This window comes from Anolis sagrei, chromosome 5 (genome assembly GCF_037176765.1).
Source record: "Anolis sagrei isolate rAnoSag1 chromosome 5, rAnoSag1.mat, whole genome shotgun sequence".
Lineage (NCBI taxonomy): Eukaryota > Metazoa > Chordata > Lepidosauria > Squamata > Dactyloidae > Anolis > Anolis sagrei.
In genome coordinates, this window is record NC_090025.1 from 148,353,448 (window position 1) to 148,372,073 (window position 18,626).

At 37.0% G+C, this 18,626-nt stretch overlaps 1 protein-coding gene across 1 annotated transcript in view; it reads right to left on the bottom strand.

Annotated features, from left to right (window-relative positions):
* Positions 1 to 2,260: 2,260 nt before the first annotated feature.
* The window catches only part of PAWR (pro-apoptotic WT1 regulator), a 76,970-nt gene continuing 60,604 nt past the window's right edge, over positions 2,261 to 18,626 (bottom strand). Inside the window, exons 4-7 of the mRNA XM_060777404.2 lie at positions 16,771 to 16,805; positions 9,861 to 10,011; positions 8,529 to 8,633; positions 2,261 to 5,120 (exon numbers count right to left, since the gene is read on the bottom strand). Coding sequence (XP_060633387.2) covers positions 5,034 to 5,120; positions 8,529 to 8,633; positions 9,861 to 10,011; positions 16,771 to 16,805 — 378 coding nt within the window. The 3' untranslated portion in view covers positions 2,261 to 5,033. The remainder of the gene's footprint in view (positions 5,121 to 8,528; positions 8,634 to 9,860; positions 10,012 to 16,770; positions 16,806 to 18,626) is intronic.

Sequence of the window (18,626 nt, forward strand, 5' to 3'; positions counted from 1 at the left end):
TATATATATATGAAATATTTATGGATGGCTGTCTCAATGAGATAAGGTATTTCATATTATTGTACAGCTGGAAGGCAGCACATTTAATTACTACAAGCAATTATCGCACATTTCATTACCTTAAATATATGCAAAAGTGAGAATATTAAATGTGGGAAGCTTCAAGAAAATTTTAATATCAATTTGCATATTTTAGCATTTTTTAAAAAACATTCTGGTAATCTGGTATACATAATATGTTCATGTTGGATTATTATAGTATCAGTGATAGTTCAGTAATATTTATGGTATAAGGGCAATTGTTTAGACATTAGCAAAGGGTCTTGGAAGGGAGTTGAGAGTTCATCATTTTCCATATTCTCTTTCATAGTTGGTGAATGTTGATCTCACTGAGTGTCCAGGAAATCATCAGTCCTACCTAAATCTAAGGAAGTGTTAAACCAATTTGGGTTATGATTATTATTTTGTGTGTGTGTGTGTGTGTGTGTGTCAGGAGCGACTTGAGAAACTGCAAGTCACTTCTGGTGTGAAAGAATTGGCTGTCTGCAAAGACATTGCCAGGGGACACACAGATGTTTTGATGTTTTACCATGCTTGTGGGAGGCTTCTCTCATCTCCCTGCATGGTGAGCTGAAGCTGACAGAGGAAGCTTATCCGCATTCTCCCCAGGGTTATGATAAAACCTGGGATTATAAACTTTCTATGCTATTGATGAAAATTCAGACTCAATTTGCAGACAAGGCCAACAGCCAAATGGAACGATAGAATGCAATAAACTACAGTGAAATTACTAAAGAATATCAAAAAGAAAGCCTAAGGACAAAAAAGATAAGAATCTCTCATGTATATTCAAGATGCCCAAGAGTGAGTTCCCAATGATGCTGCTAATGTGGCAGACGAAAAAGAACTCAGGGAATTAAGGAAGATGGTGCCAGGAGCCTATGAGGTGGTGGTGGTTGGTCTTCTGCTGGAAGACTGCTTAGCTCTGTAAATTTCTAAAGGTGTAGCTGTGCAGGGACAGAATGATCCTATTTATGTGAGACATAGAGACCACAAAGCACACTTACTGTTCCTACTGCTTGGAGTAATGTTTGTTTGGATTTTTTTAAAAAACAAACAAACAAACAAAACAAAACATAATACTACTGCTGCTTTGCTTCATGTAGTAGAATGCCTTTGCCACAGTAAGGAAACTGAAGGTATACTGAAATGGATTTCAATAAAATTGAGGTTTTGGTGCCTCAAAGAAACTATCATCATCACATACCAGATTTGAAAACAATACTGCTTGTCTGTTATTTCTTCCCCCTACCATCCCAAATATGAAGAACACCAACTATTTATTTGTGATGATGATGGATGATAGGTAGGTAAGTAAATTGATTTATATAAATAGATATAGATAGATAGATAGATAGATAGATAGATAGATAGATAGATAGATAGTAAAGGTTTTCCCCTGACATTAAGTCCAGTCATGTCCAACTCTGGGGGTTGGTGCTCATCTCCATTTGTAAGCCTAAGAACCAGTGTTGTTTGTAGACACCTCTGAGGTCATGTGGCCATCATGACTACATGGAGTGCTGTTACCTTTCTGCTGGAGCGGTACCTATTAATCTTCTCACATTTGCATGTTTTCGAACTGCTAGGTTGGCACAAGCTGGGGCTAACAGCGGGAGCTCATCCTGCTCCCTGGATTTGAACCTGTGACCTTTTGGTCAGCAAGTTCAGCAGCTCAGTGCTTTAACCCACTGCGCATATATATATATATATATATATATATATATATATATATATATGCGCAACACAATGAGAGCAATTCATTTCAAGAATGATTTTTGAAAAGATGAAAGAATATTTTTTCTTACGTTTACCTTGTGCAATACATAGGCTCCTAATTGTGCTGATGTAATAGAAAATATTTCTGGTAGTCAACAAGGCACACACCTCTGGTTTGAAATGTATTCACACATCATCTAATAAACTCTGTCCACAAGTACAACTGACGGTTTAATGACAACGGATCAGTATATTGCTTATTTAAATAATGGGCTATGCATTCATCGTTGTCTTTTGAATATTGTTCAAAAAGGAAAACACTTTTGGCTACCAAATTGTCACGTGGGCTTTCTACTGCAAACTGTTGCCATGTAAGCAACACTTATTTGGATGCAGTGTTTGCCTCTTAAAAGTACATAGAACATGGCTGCCACAGGACTGTGGAAGAAAATCCACACAGTATGAACAGGAAGAAAAGCAATCAAGGTAGTTGACATTCTTTATTTATAAGCAAGTTTTAATTGAAGTTATCCATATAATCAATCTGTCATTTCTGTGGAAAAATCTAGCTGTACCATTTGGAAATACCCGGAATGATGTACATCTTTTGAAATGATTCATTTGTACAAACTGTCAAAACATGTGCAATTTATGAAACAGTCAACATTCCAAATTAGGAAAAATGTAGCCTTTTAGCTGCCACTGAAATTCATTACAATTAACCTGAATTTGAAGGAGTACCACAGTATGAAGCTTCGTAGGCTAAAAAACTGGCAAGGCAACGGCTGCAAGAAGAAAGTCTCAGGTCCAATATTCAGGAAGCAAGACAAAAAATACCTCTTTGCCCACTGCCTTGAAAAGTGGCTGTTAATTAAGAACATGGCTGAATCAGTGCTGTGACATACTTTTCCCATCATGGCGCTTTCAGCCTCCATCATCCCAATGTGTGCAATACCTTGGATGTTGGGTGGCAATTATGATAGCTGGAGGGCACCAAGTAGAGATATGTTGCACTAGGAAATATTGATAGCTGAGACTCTAACCCTTCTTTTGAGTCATACAGAACACTGGAATGATGGTGATATTCTGAGATTTCTTCACACCTGCCAGTGGTGGGATAGCCTGCATTGTGGTTCCCTGTACTCTCTTAATCCTTCCTTGAGAGGGAACTAAGAATGTTATTTCCAATGCATTGGCAAGGAAAGAAGAGTAATTTTGGACAGGAAGACCCCCCTCAGAGGGGAGTTGATGCAACATGGTAGTTTTCATACCACACACTTTAAGAATCAGTGCACTAAGATGACATGGAAACTTCTAAAGGCTTTCTTTCTAAAGGATTTTTACATTTTGTGTCTGTTCTAAATCACAGGTGCTGCACTCAACAGGAACTGGTTATGCAGGACATATTTCATATTCTTGAAGGCCACAGAGCTGACTCAAGTTTAAAAATGGCTTGGAATTCTGGAAATACATTAATTCTTTCAGTGGTTTAACTATTCCATTGTTCATAACATAAAATGGTAATACAGACAAATGATATTGATGTATAACAGAACTGGACATGTAGTGTACTTTATTTCAACAAGAATCAGTGCTGTTCTAGAACAGATGTTTTTCTTTTAATACTTTTAGAGGACTCCAAAATCGCAAACTTCCCTTTTGTAAACTATAGTTGTCAACAAATTATATGAATCAAGCAAGGTCCTGATGCATCCATTTTAGAATGAATGTGGCATCCTTGATTTATTATAGCTTGATGCTAGCATTAGAGAAATCTCCCAAGCACACCACAACATGCCATTATCATATAGTCTCTGATTAGATATCATAGTCTTCATCTAACCAATATTGTTCATTGGATTAAAAACTTATATTTTGCCTTTCCCCTGAGTTTATTAAGCTTTAGTTTTCTTTTGCATCCGAATCAATAAGCACTACATAGTAAACCAGGAGAATTTCTTGTTTGGAGTCCAATAAAGCATTACAGTAGGCTTTCCCCGGGTTTATTACGCTATAGTTTTCTTTTGCATCCTTATCAATAAGCACTAAATAGTAAACCAGGAGAACTTCTTGTTTGGAGTCCAATAAAGCATTGTAACAGGCCCTCCACTTTCCTGGGGATCAGAAGCACGGGACTCTCTCTCCCACCTTGCCCCCCTCCCCCAACCAAAGTATTAGAACAACATTTTTTTCAAAACAAGAAACCTTTTTTTAATGTGAGACACTTCTCTGGGAATCTCTGGATACTCCAGTGCAACTCTGTGGTTAATGTCCAGTGGAGGTTGACAAAAGAATTATACTTAGAAGTGTTCTCTCAAGGAATCTCTACATCTTCCAACACAACTGAACATATTAATCAAACATGTGAATAAGCAAATCTGCAAAAGTTAAACCCGCAAATGTGGAGGTCCAGATGTATTTTTTCCTGTCAGAACCAGGCCTTCATTTATTGCAGATAGAAAAATACTCTTTTAAAAAAGTACCCCCTTTTCCTGTGGACCAAGAAAGCATTGTGATTTACCCACAGTATGGGCATTTTCCTAAAAACGACACTGGCAATTATTGGTGGAGAAAGGGAGGTGTGATTTACAGATATTTTATAAAATGTCTGTCTGTCAAAGAGCAGCTATACAAGAAAAATACTATCTACTGTTGTCAACATTTCAGATACAGTAAAAAATAAAATCACAAAATACAAGTTTTTTTTGTAGAATAACCCATTTCTAAAATATTTCAGATCAATACTATAGTAAGGCACCCACACTTTACAACTGTTACACAAATAGGAAATCTCTCCCAAAATATATACTTTGAATCCATGTAAACAAAGTTTACTCCTATTACTTCCTTTCATTTAGGGAAGGCGAGCAGCCCCCATAAGTAGTATATCCATACAGAACAAAGTGTCATCTTGTTGATCAGGTAGTTTTAAAAAAACTGGGCTATATACATATAATCTAAAGTTACACATAGAAAATTCAAGAACATGTTGCTTTCCAGAAGTCAGTATCTGAATTAGTTATCTTGGGCAATACAAGGGAATGAGTTTAGAAGCACTTATAATGCTTGGTTTTATTACACCAAATGAAGAAAGCATTATGTCAAACATTCATTATTTCTCCTCCCTCTCTTAATAATAAATACAAAGACAGTTGTGTTGACATATTGCAGTAAAGGAAATATTCTACCCCCTTGATCTTTAAACATTCAATCAGTAGTTTTCATACTTCATTCCTCATTGAGGCTTCTATCTTCTACCTTGTCAGCTGTCCAACAACTTTTAAGAGTGTCTTATTTTCTTGCTTTAATTGCTCATTTTCATCTTCTATATCATCTAAATCCTTTGAGAGAAAACACAAAAAGGTGTAACACTTTGTCTGATTCAAATGACCTGTGTTGTAATACATTATGTATGAGAGTAAAGCAATGGTACACCATACAGTAAGAAGGCTGGAAAACAAGCTTGAGGCATGTAAATAATAATAATAATAATAATAATAATTATTATTATTATTATTATTATTCCGCTTTATCTCCCCGAAGGGACTCAGGTTGGTTTCCAACATATAAGGCAAAACATTCAATTGCCAACAAGAAAATCATACAGACAGATTAAAATATAAGCATCATAAAACACAAAAATCATACTAGAACACAACAATAAAATTTTAAACCAATTGCAATTATAACTCCCTTGGACAAGGTTCAATAAAACCAATGGCTAGGACTACAAAATGGGCATGGTCAACTAAAAAAGGGATGGGCAACGGATAGTGCAAACTATGTATCATAGGACCAGAGAAGTAGAGAAAGTGCAGAACAGAGTAGTAACTGACGATCTAGGGACTGGGCCTGGAGACTAGTCATTCTTAAAAAATCTGCTGAGACATCCAAGTTTTTAGGTCCCTACAGAAGGAGGAAAGTTAGGGGGATTGCCTAATCTTCCTGGGTAGGGTGTTCCAAAGTCAGGGGGCACTGACTTTGTCCTTTGTCCCCACCAACCATTCTTGTGACAGAGGCAGAAGCGAGAGGAGGACCTCCCCGGCTGATCTTGGAGCCCGTGCCGCTTCATAGGGGGAGATGCGATCATGAAGATAGGTAGGGCCCGAACCGTTTAGGGCTTTGTAGGTCATAACTTGCACCTTGAATTGGGACTGGAAACTTATTGACAGCCAGTGGTCACCATAGTCACTATATTTCAAGTTTACACACTGAAAAATAATTTCCATTAGGATTTCTGGGAGTTGAAGGCCAAAATATCTGGGGGACCCACAAAGGTTGAGAACCACTGTTCAAGGGAAAACAGGTCTTATATAATGTGCTGGACTTTTATTTGTTGTTTATGTTTTCGTCTGGTTTATTTATTTATTTATTTACTATATTTATGTACCGCACCTTCTCAGCCCGCAGGTGACTCAGAGCGGTTATGTTTTTTGATAATTTAATTGCCTCTTAAACTGTTGTATGCTGAGAATGTTTAACTTTTTTTAACTTCCTGATAACATCCATTCACTTAGAAGGGAAGAGAAGCTAGGTTCTAAAGGTCATCGCAGTATCAAAATATGAGTAAATTGATAACAATGTTAGGGAGTGAACTGCATGAAAAATGAGTAGCAAAAGTAGAATCACATTTGGAACTCTTATCCCATTGCCCTGCATTTTGGAGTGGGGTTTTGAAACACCAACACAAATAAAATATTCAGTCAAAAAGATAAGTGGTATCTCTTCTGAGAAACCACATTCAGTTGCAATGTCTTCTCTTGAGTCTCATAGAAAGTGGTTAGCAAAACTATTTTATAAAATAATATGAATGGTTTATATTTGAAGAACACAGACGCGTTGCAAAGATGGAAGTCTGGGGTGAGGAACTATTTCCATGTTGTATCTAGAAAGCATGAACTGTATTCATGACATACTTCTTAAAAGTTGTACATAGTAGGAAACAAAGAGGAATGTAATCATCTTTTCATTATAACAAGAGTCTTCCTTGCCTTTTTTTTTTTTTTTTTTTTTTTTTTTGGGTCTGGCTCTCTTGAGTCAGACATACAGTATCAAGATGGGTGGCAGAGATACAGTTAAGAACAATAACTTTAAGGACTACAGACAGAAATTCTTAAAATTCACCCAGAAATTATATATAAAGACTCTGTGGAATGTTTATGCGTAATAATAACATTCCAAAAATGACTGGAAGTATGAGCTACTTGGATGTGGCCCAACCACAACAATTGCCTGGAATTTAAATACTCAACTCAAAAGGAAGCAAAATAGTCAATCATATACAGCATTTGTTTCTCACTAAACTGAAAGTGGTATGTCTGGTTTCAAAAAGGAATACAGTGGGCCCTCTGGATCCACAGGATCCTGATCTGTGATTTCTAGTGAAACCTACACATTGATGTTGCTGCCCTTTTAATAACATGGGAGTGTGTTCAGCCATGGTTTCTTGTATTCCTGAACTAAATCCCCTTTGCACTGGCTATTTGAAGGAACATCAGCATGGTGTAAGTTCCAGGCTTAATTAAGGAAGTATCGGCCATGTACTGCAATGGTTCCAAGCTGATCAGAAGAAATCATCACACAAAAGCATTATTTTTTGTGTGATTAAATTAACTATTTTCAAAACACACATTTACTTGCTATAGTGAATTCTTAAATAAAAAATCAAATTTTGTCCATTCACCTTTTTCTTGTTCTAGGACAGGATGACATTACATTTCAACTATACTAAGGACTGACTTTTCAATTGATATCTAATGCCAGGAGTCCACCATCCTTCCAGCCTGTCCCCCTGCTAATATTACCTTGGATATATCTTTTCTTACAGGTCTGGATTTTTGAATGGGCTGATACAACATGTACCTGTCTGCATGTGATGGTAAAAGCACCATTTCTCTCGTAGAGCTTGGAAAAATGAGTTTGATTCCCACTGAGTGAATGGTTCAGCCGGTGTTTTAAAATGTGGCCTGTGGACTCATTATACAGGTAATTCTGGATTTACCCACTGCTTCAAGTTGAACACAAGCTCTGCTGATGTTTGACTATAGTCTGTTGCAGGAGGAGCAGCAATAAAATCCAGAGTGGATTTTACTTCTCCAAACCTCCAACCAGCATGATTATTGAGAAGCTCCAAATAGCAACTTTTTCAAGCCCTGCTCTATTGCTATCCATAACACATTTAAGAGCTACTGGAAATTATCTCCTGGAAGCAATATGATATATATTGAGGAATTGCTTTCAGGAATTGGTTTCAGTCCAAGAAAACAGGTTCAAATTCTTGTTTGACCAGAGAACTAATTAAGTAATATTTAGTAATATTTAGTCAGTCACATATTTGTAGCATAGCGTAGCTCTCAATAGTGTTGCAAGGACAAAATGTGGAAGTCTACTTTTTAGTGGAATTTCCAGGATTCTACTGCCAATATGGCCAATGGTTATGCTGGCTGGGGGATTTGGGGAGATGTAGTCCAAAAAAAAGTAACTTTCCCAAGCTCTATGTAAAACATATCAGGAGCACCAAGGTCAAGATTCTATTGGTGAGCATAACTGTACAACTATAGAGGGAAGCATCATGCCACCTGAACTCTTTGAAAGAGGAGAGAGACAAAAATGTAACTTCATAAGTAACTTCATACTGCCATTGAAATTAGCTCCAGAACTGAATCCATCACACAATGACAGTGGGAACCGGTCCTAAAATCATAAAGTATGTTTATTTTCTCATCTTTGCACAGCAAATAAGTACTTACCCTGTTTAATAAATCAATTTCCTCCTTCAGTTTCCCAATCAGCTCTTCTTTGTCTTGTGCTATTCTTACGAGCCTTAGGTTTTCTTGTCTCTCTTTTGCTAGCTCCTTCAGAGAACAGAATTTGTGACACTTAATTTAAGAACAATGAACACAACTCTTTGTCCTACTGAAATGAATGTGACTCCCTCTCATATATATGCTCAATAACCTAGTTACATCACTGCAATACACAACAGGCAGGATAGCATAGGAAGACTATTTATAGCAGTGTTTCCCAACCTTTTTTTGACTAGGGACCTCTTGATAAGGGGCCACTCTCTAACATTAGTACCAAAAGGGTTACGAATCAGTTTTTGGTCAACTTTAGATTTGATTTGATTATTTGGTGTGCTGATTGAGAAAATTGCATTGGATAAATTACATAAGCTCTAGTTTTTGATATAGAACATATACCATCCAGTTTCTCAAGTCGCTCCTGACACAGAAAAAAATCCAGTAGTCACTATCTGCTCACCCACAGAAAACCATATTTAATAATCTCGAGCTGATGTGTTCTATCCAATGCAATTTTCTCAATCAGCACCTCAAATAACCCCAGGAACAGGCCTAAAAAGGAAGAGACCAAGGTGCTTCCCCTCCCCTCCATTCCAGGTGTCTTCCAGGGAGGGAGGAGGAGAAGGAGAAGCAACAGTCAGTAGGCTTGTTGTCACACCTTTCATGGGCAGTCAGCACCTCCCCTCCCGACATCCCCATTGCCTCTGCACTAGAAGAGGGTTTTGCGAGACCAGTGTAGGAATGGTGAGATCACAGACCATATTTTAGTTCTTGAGGACCACTTGTGGTCCATGCACCACATGTTGGGAACCACTGATTTATAGAAGCAGATAAATTCTATGTTGAAAATTGATCTACAAAATCCAAACAATCTGGAACTTGGTTTGCTCAAGGACCAGCTCCTTCTAGACTAATAATTTTAATGTAAGTCACTTTGAGTCTCCTTGTGGAGAGAACAAGTGGTATATAAATTAAAAATCATCATCATCATCCACCCAGGATTTTTGATATGGATATTTTCACTTTTTCAGGTAGATAGAAAAACAAAGGCCTCAGTAGTAACTTTGGTTATGCCCTTTTCTAAAAAGTCACAGAAAACATTTGAAAAAAGCATTCCTAGGTAACCTATGACTGTTGTTGATTGTTCATTCAGTCACTTCCGACTCTTCGTGACCTCATGGACCAGCCTGATGGACCCATGATAGCCAGCCATTTAAGGGCAAAATGGAATGGGGGGGGGGGTGACAACACATGAGATTATAAATTTATGAATCTTACCTTTTCAAGTTCTTCAATCTTCTTTTCCAAAGAATTGTTTGGTATGATGTTCCCAGAGGAATTTGTATCTCTGTTATATCTGTTATATCCTGTTCTGTCTGCTGCTCGTGAATATCTACTAGAAACATCATCATCTGACGTGTTTGTTGTGCTGTGTAAAAATACAAGTTAGAATCTAAAATCCTGATGAAATGAAAATCAGCAAATATAATATGACACTTCCCTCTCTTTTTGATAGTGGTCATTATCCAAGCCAAAGTGAGTCTATAAACAATGACTTTTAGCTCTTTCTCAAAATGAAAAAGTCATTCCCCTGTTTCATTTTCTTTTAAAAAGAACCAACTGTGCAGAAGGGAACTTGCCCATTTTCCCAGGCCTTTTTTTCCCCTTTAACCTTGGAAAATTATATATAACCGCTTTTAATAGGGCAGATTAAATCTGATGTGCACACACAATAATCCCAGGCTTGAAAAAACACCTTGAAAGGGAAACAATTATACTTTATTTATTAAGTCACATGTGTGTCTCTCACATAGGTCTCATGCCTTTGGTGTTATTATTGTGACTACTTCTGTCTGATACTAGCCTTCATGTCTAATTTGCTTCTTTTTGCTTCATGACTGTTAAGGCACAGTGCTATTGTTGAGCCAGTCTGGTCCCTCACAAAATAAAGACGGGGAACATTTCGGCTAACTGATGTTACTAGACTGCAGTTCCCATCAGCCATGGTCAATGTAGAGTGACTTTACATCTCCTTTTGTTCACTCCTCCCAAAATATTTGTCCCCATATTGTACTTCCCCCTGCCTCTTTGAAGGCCTGTTTCCACTACTCCATTTCCAATGAGTTTCTTCCTCACAAATATTTCATTTCTATCTCATCCTGAGTTTTTATCATTTTATCCTGTACATGTGGCCCGCTCACTGTGATTGTGATGGATCCTTTACTGTATTTTTGCACTGTTCTCTTGTATAATTAAGTTTTATTTATTTTATTGTGTTGTTTGTTCTGTGTTTTCAGTTTTATTCTGTTTTAATGCACTACTGGGCTTGGTCTCATGTAAGCCGCCCCAAGTCCCCTTTGGGGAGATGGTGGCAGGATATAAATAAAGATTATTATTATTATTATTATTATTATTATTATTATTATTTATTAAAGGAGCTGCTGTTCAACAGTATCTAGAGGGCCACACATTGCACATCCCTATTCTAATAAGAAGAGGTTGCTTTAGGGCACACTCTTACCAGCGAAATGGCCCACTAAAATTCATTGCAATAGACTCTCAGCTGACTAGCTTCAAGGAGATTGGTAGTAAAATTGTAATTTCTTGTGGCTTGAGAGTTACTATTAAAAATAGGCCTAATTAATGTCTTATGCCCCATACTATACCATACCATAAACTCTGTATTCATATTAATATTGAAACATAATAATTTAAAGCAAATTAAGAATGCAACTTAATTTATCAGTTATGTAGTATTATTTATTTGATTTTTTTGCTGGTTGTTTGACAATTACAGTTTATGAGTTAGGTGAGAGTCTATTGTATTTACAATTTTATCTAGCATATACGGAGAGAAGGAACACCTGTTGATCTTCTCCTCTGCCTCACTGCATAACAAACAAAAGATCAACAACTCTCATGTTAAGACTGTAAACTCCAGTGTGTAGATCTAAGCTAACTCAGGCAGTTCCTGAGTTACAAACATCTGACTTACAAATGGCTCATAGTTAAGAATGGGGGTGAGACAACAGGAAGTGAGGGAAATTTATTTATTTATTTACAGCATTTTTACCCTGCTCTTCTCAACCCCCAGGGGAGGGGCAACTCAGAGCGGCTATCTACCTCTAGGGAGAGAATTTACACCTGAAAGAGTTATCATGGGGAAAAAAACAGTCTCCACTGAAATTTTATCATCACTCCACTGAAATATTATCATCAATCCTTGTTTCCACAACAAGCCAAATCTTCTAAATCCAATTGTTACAGGGACATAAAGCATGCTGAAATCCTCTGGACAGGGCACAGACAGCAAAACATACACCACAGGGGTGTTAGCCCTTCCCTATGCTGTCCAAAGCATGCATATATACTGTAGAACCTCACTTATCCAACCTTCACTCATCCAATGTTCTGTATTATCCAATGCAATCTGCCTCCCACCCAGATCCACAGCTGTTTCAATATTTTGGTGCTAAATTTGTAAATACAGTAAATACTACACAACGTTACCATGTATTGAACAGTTTTTTCGGTCGATGCGTTGTAAAACATGATGTTTTGGTGCTTAATTTGTAAAATCATAGCATAATTTGACATTTAATAGGCTTTTCCTTAATCCCTTCTTATTATCCAACATTTTAGCTTATCCAATGTTCTGCCGGCCCATTTATGTTGGATAAGCGAGACTCTACACTCTCTCTCTCTCTACACACACACACACACACACACACAGTCATATGGCTGGAGTTACACTGAAAAAAATGTACCTGTTCCGACTTACATACGAATTCAATTTAAGAACAAACCTATAGAATCTATCTTTTTTGTAACCTGGGGACTACCTACATGCAAACAGGTGCATCAAATGAATTCAGTCAACTCTATAGCATGTTTTCATGTAGTGCTTTTACCTGAGAATATATTTGAGAGTATTATATAGGACTGTGTATTTTATATTAAAAGAAAACAAGGACCAATAAATATGTAACTAACTATGGGCTACAGTATAATAGAAAAACTTTCAAGCCACAATAACACAATTGCAAGGAATTCTGCAGCTTAACATGATTACCATATTTGGCACTGCCTAATCTAGTATGACTTTTGTAAAAAAAGAAAAGAAAAGAAAGACATAACTCTTTCCAACAACAGGATATGCATGTTGCAACACAACAGAAACTTTGTAATGTAACCTTCCAAAGCTACTCCATTTGAACAGTGTAAAAGAAACAAAATAACTCAATGTTTCATTTTTTTAAGAAAGCTTATTTGCTTCCCCCCTTCCTTCAAAAAAATTACACATTTGCAGAACAGGAACAATCCTAGCTTGTTCTGATTAGATTTGCAAGGGACATTAAACAAACAGAAAAGAGTCCAAGTTTGTTTTTTTTAAGGGACAATATGTTTTAAAGGTATGTGTATGCACTCATGTTTAGCAAGTAGTAAAAATGAACCCCCAAATCTTCCTACAAATAATTTCTTTACTTGGCCAGAATAAACATAAAGAAAGATAAAGTAAAATGTGAGATACTTTGGTATTAAATAAGAATCAGAGGGCATTCAAACAAAAATGAAAACATAAAGACAGTCTAATTATTACAGAAAAGGACCATTCTCGTTGTATACATGTAACTAATATCTCCACTACAGACATTCAAACATCACTGGCAAAATAAGACGTAATCACATTAAAACAATTAGCTGTTACTGATATGACCAAAAGAATAGGAATGGGAAAAGTTCAAAGGTCTAGATCGTGATAATAGTATGTAGATACAGCAACATAGATCAATAGATCAATAAATGGTTCCAGCTTATCTATCCCAACGCATCTCCCTCTATGAACCATCTTGAAGTTTAAGATCATCTGGGGAGGCCCTGCTTCCATTCCCGCCTCCTTCACAGGCACGATTGGTGAGGAAGAAAGACAGGGTCTTCTCAGTGGTGGCCCCTCACATGTGGAACTCCCTCCCCAGTGATGTTAGATCAACCCCCTCCTGCCTGGCCTTCAGAAAGAAAGTGAAAACGTGGATGTGGGACCAAGCTTTTGGATAATTGAAAAGTGCAATATGTGAATATGGGATGGTGCAATGATACCTGGAATGGCCTGGGCTATGATACTGGACTGTGTGATTTTAATAATTTTAATGTTGAAATGTTTTTAGTGGGTGTTTAAATGTATATATATTTATTTGCTGGATATGTATTGTATGTATTGTATAGTATTGAATTGTGCCTTTATGTGCACTGCTCTGAGTCCCCTTTGGGGTGAGTAGGGTGAGACAGAAATATGGCAAATAAATAAATAAAATGTTACTTGACTTGTCTTTCTCAATTTCTGGTTAGAAAATAAGGGTACCATCAAATTAGTGCCATTCATTATCAACTGAAGTTCAATGTGGATTTATAGAAGATATGGGTTCATTAGCACAGGCTGCCTGCACGTTTATGCATAAGTTAACTTCACTGTGATCTTTTAAAACTATTTCAGCTGAATATTGAATGTGCTAACCACATTTTATAGTCTTCATTGCATTTTATTTGAAAAAAGCTCAATTATTTCCATGATACAAGATTACAAACGTATGTGAAATGTTTAATGAGATATATTTTGAAACACTGAAACTGTTACTTTGATCAGACAGATCCCCTTTTTCATTTGCAATGTAAATATCAATGTTTCAATATGCATATCTAATATAGTTAAAAGACTTCATTAATCCTCTAGTGATTTGAATAGAAGACTTGGAGGAGACCTTCATACAATGTTTCTTTAGGTATAATTGTATTTTCTTTTAAACACATGTCCGTGGCAGATCTAGAGCAATAACCATGCTTAGCTAGAATTTTTGTTTTGGTTTTTTGTGTATTGAATTGTAAGATAGATGAATGTTGGAAATAGCATGTTGGAAATATGTGGGAAATAATATGTTGGACATAGCAACCTTCCAAGCCTCCACTAACTGTTTGTAAATGTGTATAATTGTTAACCCATATTGTATGTATATTTTGGTTTGCCAGTTTGACTGTACCTCTTTGGTGTAGTTTGGTGTGGCTCTATTTTGTATTTAGTATGCTCAATGGAGGTGGATTGCAGTTTCAGACTTCAGTGAGTACAGTTTGCATCAGACCTCAGTGGAGATGGATGCATGTTGCTGTTTGGATTTTAGTAGCGAAGTATGACTTCACACTTCAGTGAGTACAGTTATACAGTTTGGACTATATCTATATGCTTAAAGACATTGGACTATGTTCAAGTATGCAGAATATATACAAGAAGTTTGTTAATAAACCTGAGGTGTTATTTTTAAAGAAGACTACTTTGTTTTGTTTATTGAGTGCATATTTTAACTATGCGGTTTCAAGGGAGTGTATATCTTTTTGGGCAATTGCAACTTCAAAGAAACAGACATCCTCTGCTAACCAAATATGTTTTTTGTAGTGGCATGTTTTTATCCTTGGTAGTTTAAAGACATGGTTCTTCAGTTTAATAGCTGAGTTACCTGTGTGCCATTACATGAATGCTTATGAATAAAACTTGTTCAAAGAGTTGACTTTTAACAAGGTCATGCATTTTTGACTAGTAATTTTCAAAAGGTGGTCTTTATGTTCATAGAGATTCACATCTGCCAAGCTGATGTGACATCATTTTTACCTTTTTGATAAGTTTATGATGCACTTACTTCCAATAGGTTATGGAATTTCCAATATAATATCAATATTAGCCTGATACATGTGTGACCATAAGTCATGGTATTAGAAAGGCCATGACTTTTCATTTACAAGTAGCATGTATCTCCTGGCTGTCTAAAGGAGACAACCACCAGCTAATATCCTAGCAATTTCTAAGAGAATACTTACTATTCCCCTCTTACCTCCCTCCACATAGGGGACTTACTACCTCATCACAATATAGCTCGGATCCACATTACATCTAATTGCTGCCTCCTGCAGAATTCTAGAATTTGCAGTTTAGTGAGGTCCAGGACCTGTCTGGCTGAGGCCCCTCCCTAAACTACAAACCCCAGAATTCTGCAGGACACAGCAACCAGATTTAAAGTGGATCAATGCTCTAGAGTGATGATATCCCTAGTCTATGCTCCAAATTAAGAAGTTAGCAAAGAAGGTAAAAATGAAGGAGTGGAGGAACAGATCACATTAAAATTCAATCTCAAAATTACTGGTGAGGATTGTTCTTGTTTCAGCGGATATATTTTTCTTGGGAATAATTGTTTTTATCATCATAAACACCACCACCACCACCATCATCATTTTATTACTGTGGAGTGATACGAGAGCTTGGATCCTCCCGCCATATAAAACCATCCAGCTTGCAATACTTCCAAGATCAAAATGCTGATGCTTGGAGCATGGCATGCCCATTGTATGCACATACATGGCTTGTTGTCAACAGCTGAGTAAGATGGAAGAGATTCCCAACTTACTTCAAGTAGATTGCTGGGGCAGAGATGAGATTCTCTGGCCTGCAGGCATTGAGGATGCTTAAAATGTAAAAGGTAAATGTTTCCCCATTTCATCTCCATTTCTAAACCGAAGACCCGGCATTGTCCATAGATGCCTTCTAGTTCATGTGGCTGGCATGACTACATGGAGCGCCGTTACCTTCCTACCATAGCGGTATCTATTGATCTACTCACATTTGTATGTTTTCGAACTGCTAGGTTGGCAGAAATTGAGGTTAACCATGGAAGCTCACCCCACTCCCCAGATTTGAATCACCGACCTTCTGGCCAGCAATTTCTGCAGCTTAGCGGTTTAGCCCGTTGCACCACCATGGCCCCTTATAATCTATATAATGGGGATTATATTGGTTGTTCTATTGTTACACTACTTTTGTAAATGCAAGCATTTCAGGTCTTTTCTATGCTGACATTTGCTTTAAAAAAAGGATGATCAAGGATTGCTGAGGGAGAGATAAACAAAGAGATAAAAAACCAAATTTGGCTAAAAATATTGCTAAGAAGTATGGTTGTATGCACAAATGCTGTCTTCCCACTCCCAATGACCTCTAAACAGAAATAATACTAATAATAGCACCCTGACATTACTGCTTTTTGGAAAAATGACCACATATGCTTTAAAAAAATAGCCCTCAGACTCTGTACACATGAGCATCCCTGGTGTACATATTTCATTTTTAAATGATATATCAAGTAGACTTACTTACCTTTTACATCTGTTTGAAATTGTCCTAGAGGTGTCCTATAAAATATTGTAAAAATACATGTTAGTTTCTTATTTAATACATTCAATAGGAATTTTAAAACATTGCTAATGCAGAGTAACAGGAAGATAAAACCAGAATCCAAAATGTGCTAACTAAACTTCTTCCCATTTCTATTTCTCCAGCAGAAATGGCATACATGTTTTAGTATGCATATAAGCATTTCAATGTTCTAGTTTGGCAATCAGTTCCAAAAAGTTCCAGTCTACTAATTTCTGTTGTTTATTTCTTTCAGTAAACTCAAGATTTTATTCTCTTCTCCACTGTATCCTCATAGTAACCCTGTCAGAAAGGTCAAACCAAGACAAAATGGCTGATCCAATGTTGCCTAATGAGTTTAATGGTTTAGTGGGAACAAGAACCCTGTATTTCCTGGGCCCTGATCCAGCTCTTTAACCATCACACCACATGCATCTGTGATTCTTTAACAAGTGCTCCCTACAAAAGAAGCCGTGGAGTCCAATGCAAACCCTCAGGAATTACAAACAGCAAGTTCACCCATGCAGTTCTGCAGCATCTACTTGCACACAGAGGAGGAATCTGCATGGTCAAATGGCAGGGGAGCGGGATCAAGCACAGGAGGTGCAAAAATCTAGCATATTTTAAACATTAAAACAATTTGCCTGGAGCTGTTAGCTTAAGAAATTGCTTCCCATTTTAAGCAGAAAAATAAGATATTATGCAGTGTAACCCCCTTATCTGTGTGGAATACATTTCTGGATACAGATAAGAGTGAAGCCCATTGATATGCAGGACCTATGGCTCACAATACCATAAAGTTACCCTGGAGGACTGAGAAAATGCCTAGACATGATGTATTTTGTTTGGCATGCTGTTATGGCTTAATAGAGTGTATTATTAGTTCCTGTATATAGTAAGGTACTAAGTGTTTGTAAACTTTGAGGATTGCGTTCTAAGCATTGCTTGAGGGCTCGTTTTGAGCTGAAAAGCCTTTATTTGGTGTCGGGAGCAGTTCTGCAGGATCCTGAAGATTTGTTTGTTTGTTTACGGCAAGAAAAGGTTACTCTATGGACAACTAAGTAAGAGAGACTGTATAATATTCTGTTACATGTCTGCCTATCACTGTTGAATGAAGACGACTCACTGAAAATATTGTTTTTAATATATTTTGGAGAGAGCAATTCTTCCATCCTGTTTTGTATGTAGTGAATAGAACTTCATTTTATTTCTACTTAAAGCAAAAGATCCATGTGTTTCTTTTATGGGTTATTTTTATCACACTTAGAGTTAAAAGGGGCTAAGTCATTATGTGGGCTACTAACGCTAACATAAATGAACCTACAAATACAGGTCCTGGGGAACATATATTGCCTTGGTTTTGGTGTAACGAAAAGATAGGACACGGTATATAATATGCATATTGTATTGAAATAATACAAGTTAAATAGTGTAAGTGAACATTACAATATCTACTAGTGCTGTATGAAACCTAATGGAAGTGTAGAGGCAACCACATCCCCAAAAATGCCCACAAAACTGATATGTTCATAATCAGGAATCAAGAACCCAAGGAATCAACAAGTATAAAAGAAATTGTATTGTACTGTCTATTATCAATGTATAAAAAGAACAGATCAGCTTTAGAAAGCCTATGATCATCTCACAAAGAGCAAAATCTTTTGAGGGAGAGATATGTCCAATAATAGAGTCTACCATAGCTGCCCAGTTTTAGCCCTGTCAAGCTCCACAGCATGATGAGATCATGAAGCCCAAACGTTATCAGCCACTGTAACTAAACCATGATGATAAGACTGTCACTGTCATTCTCTCTCTCTCTT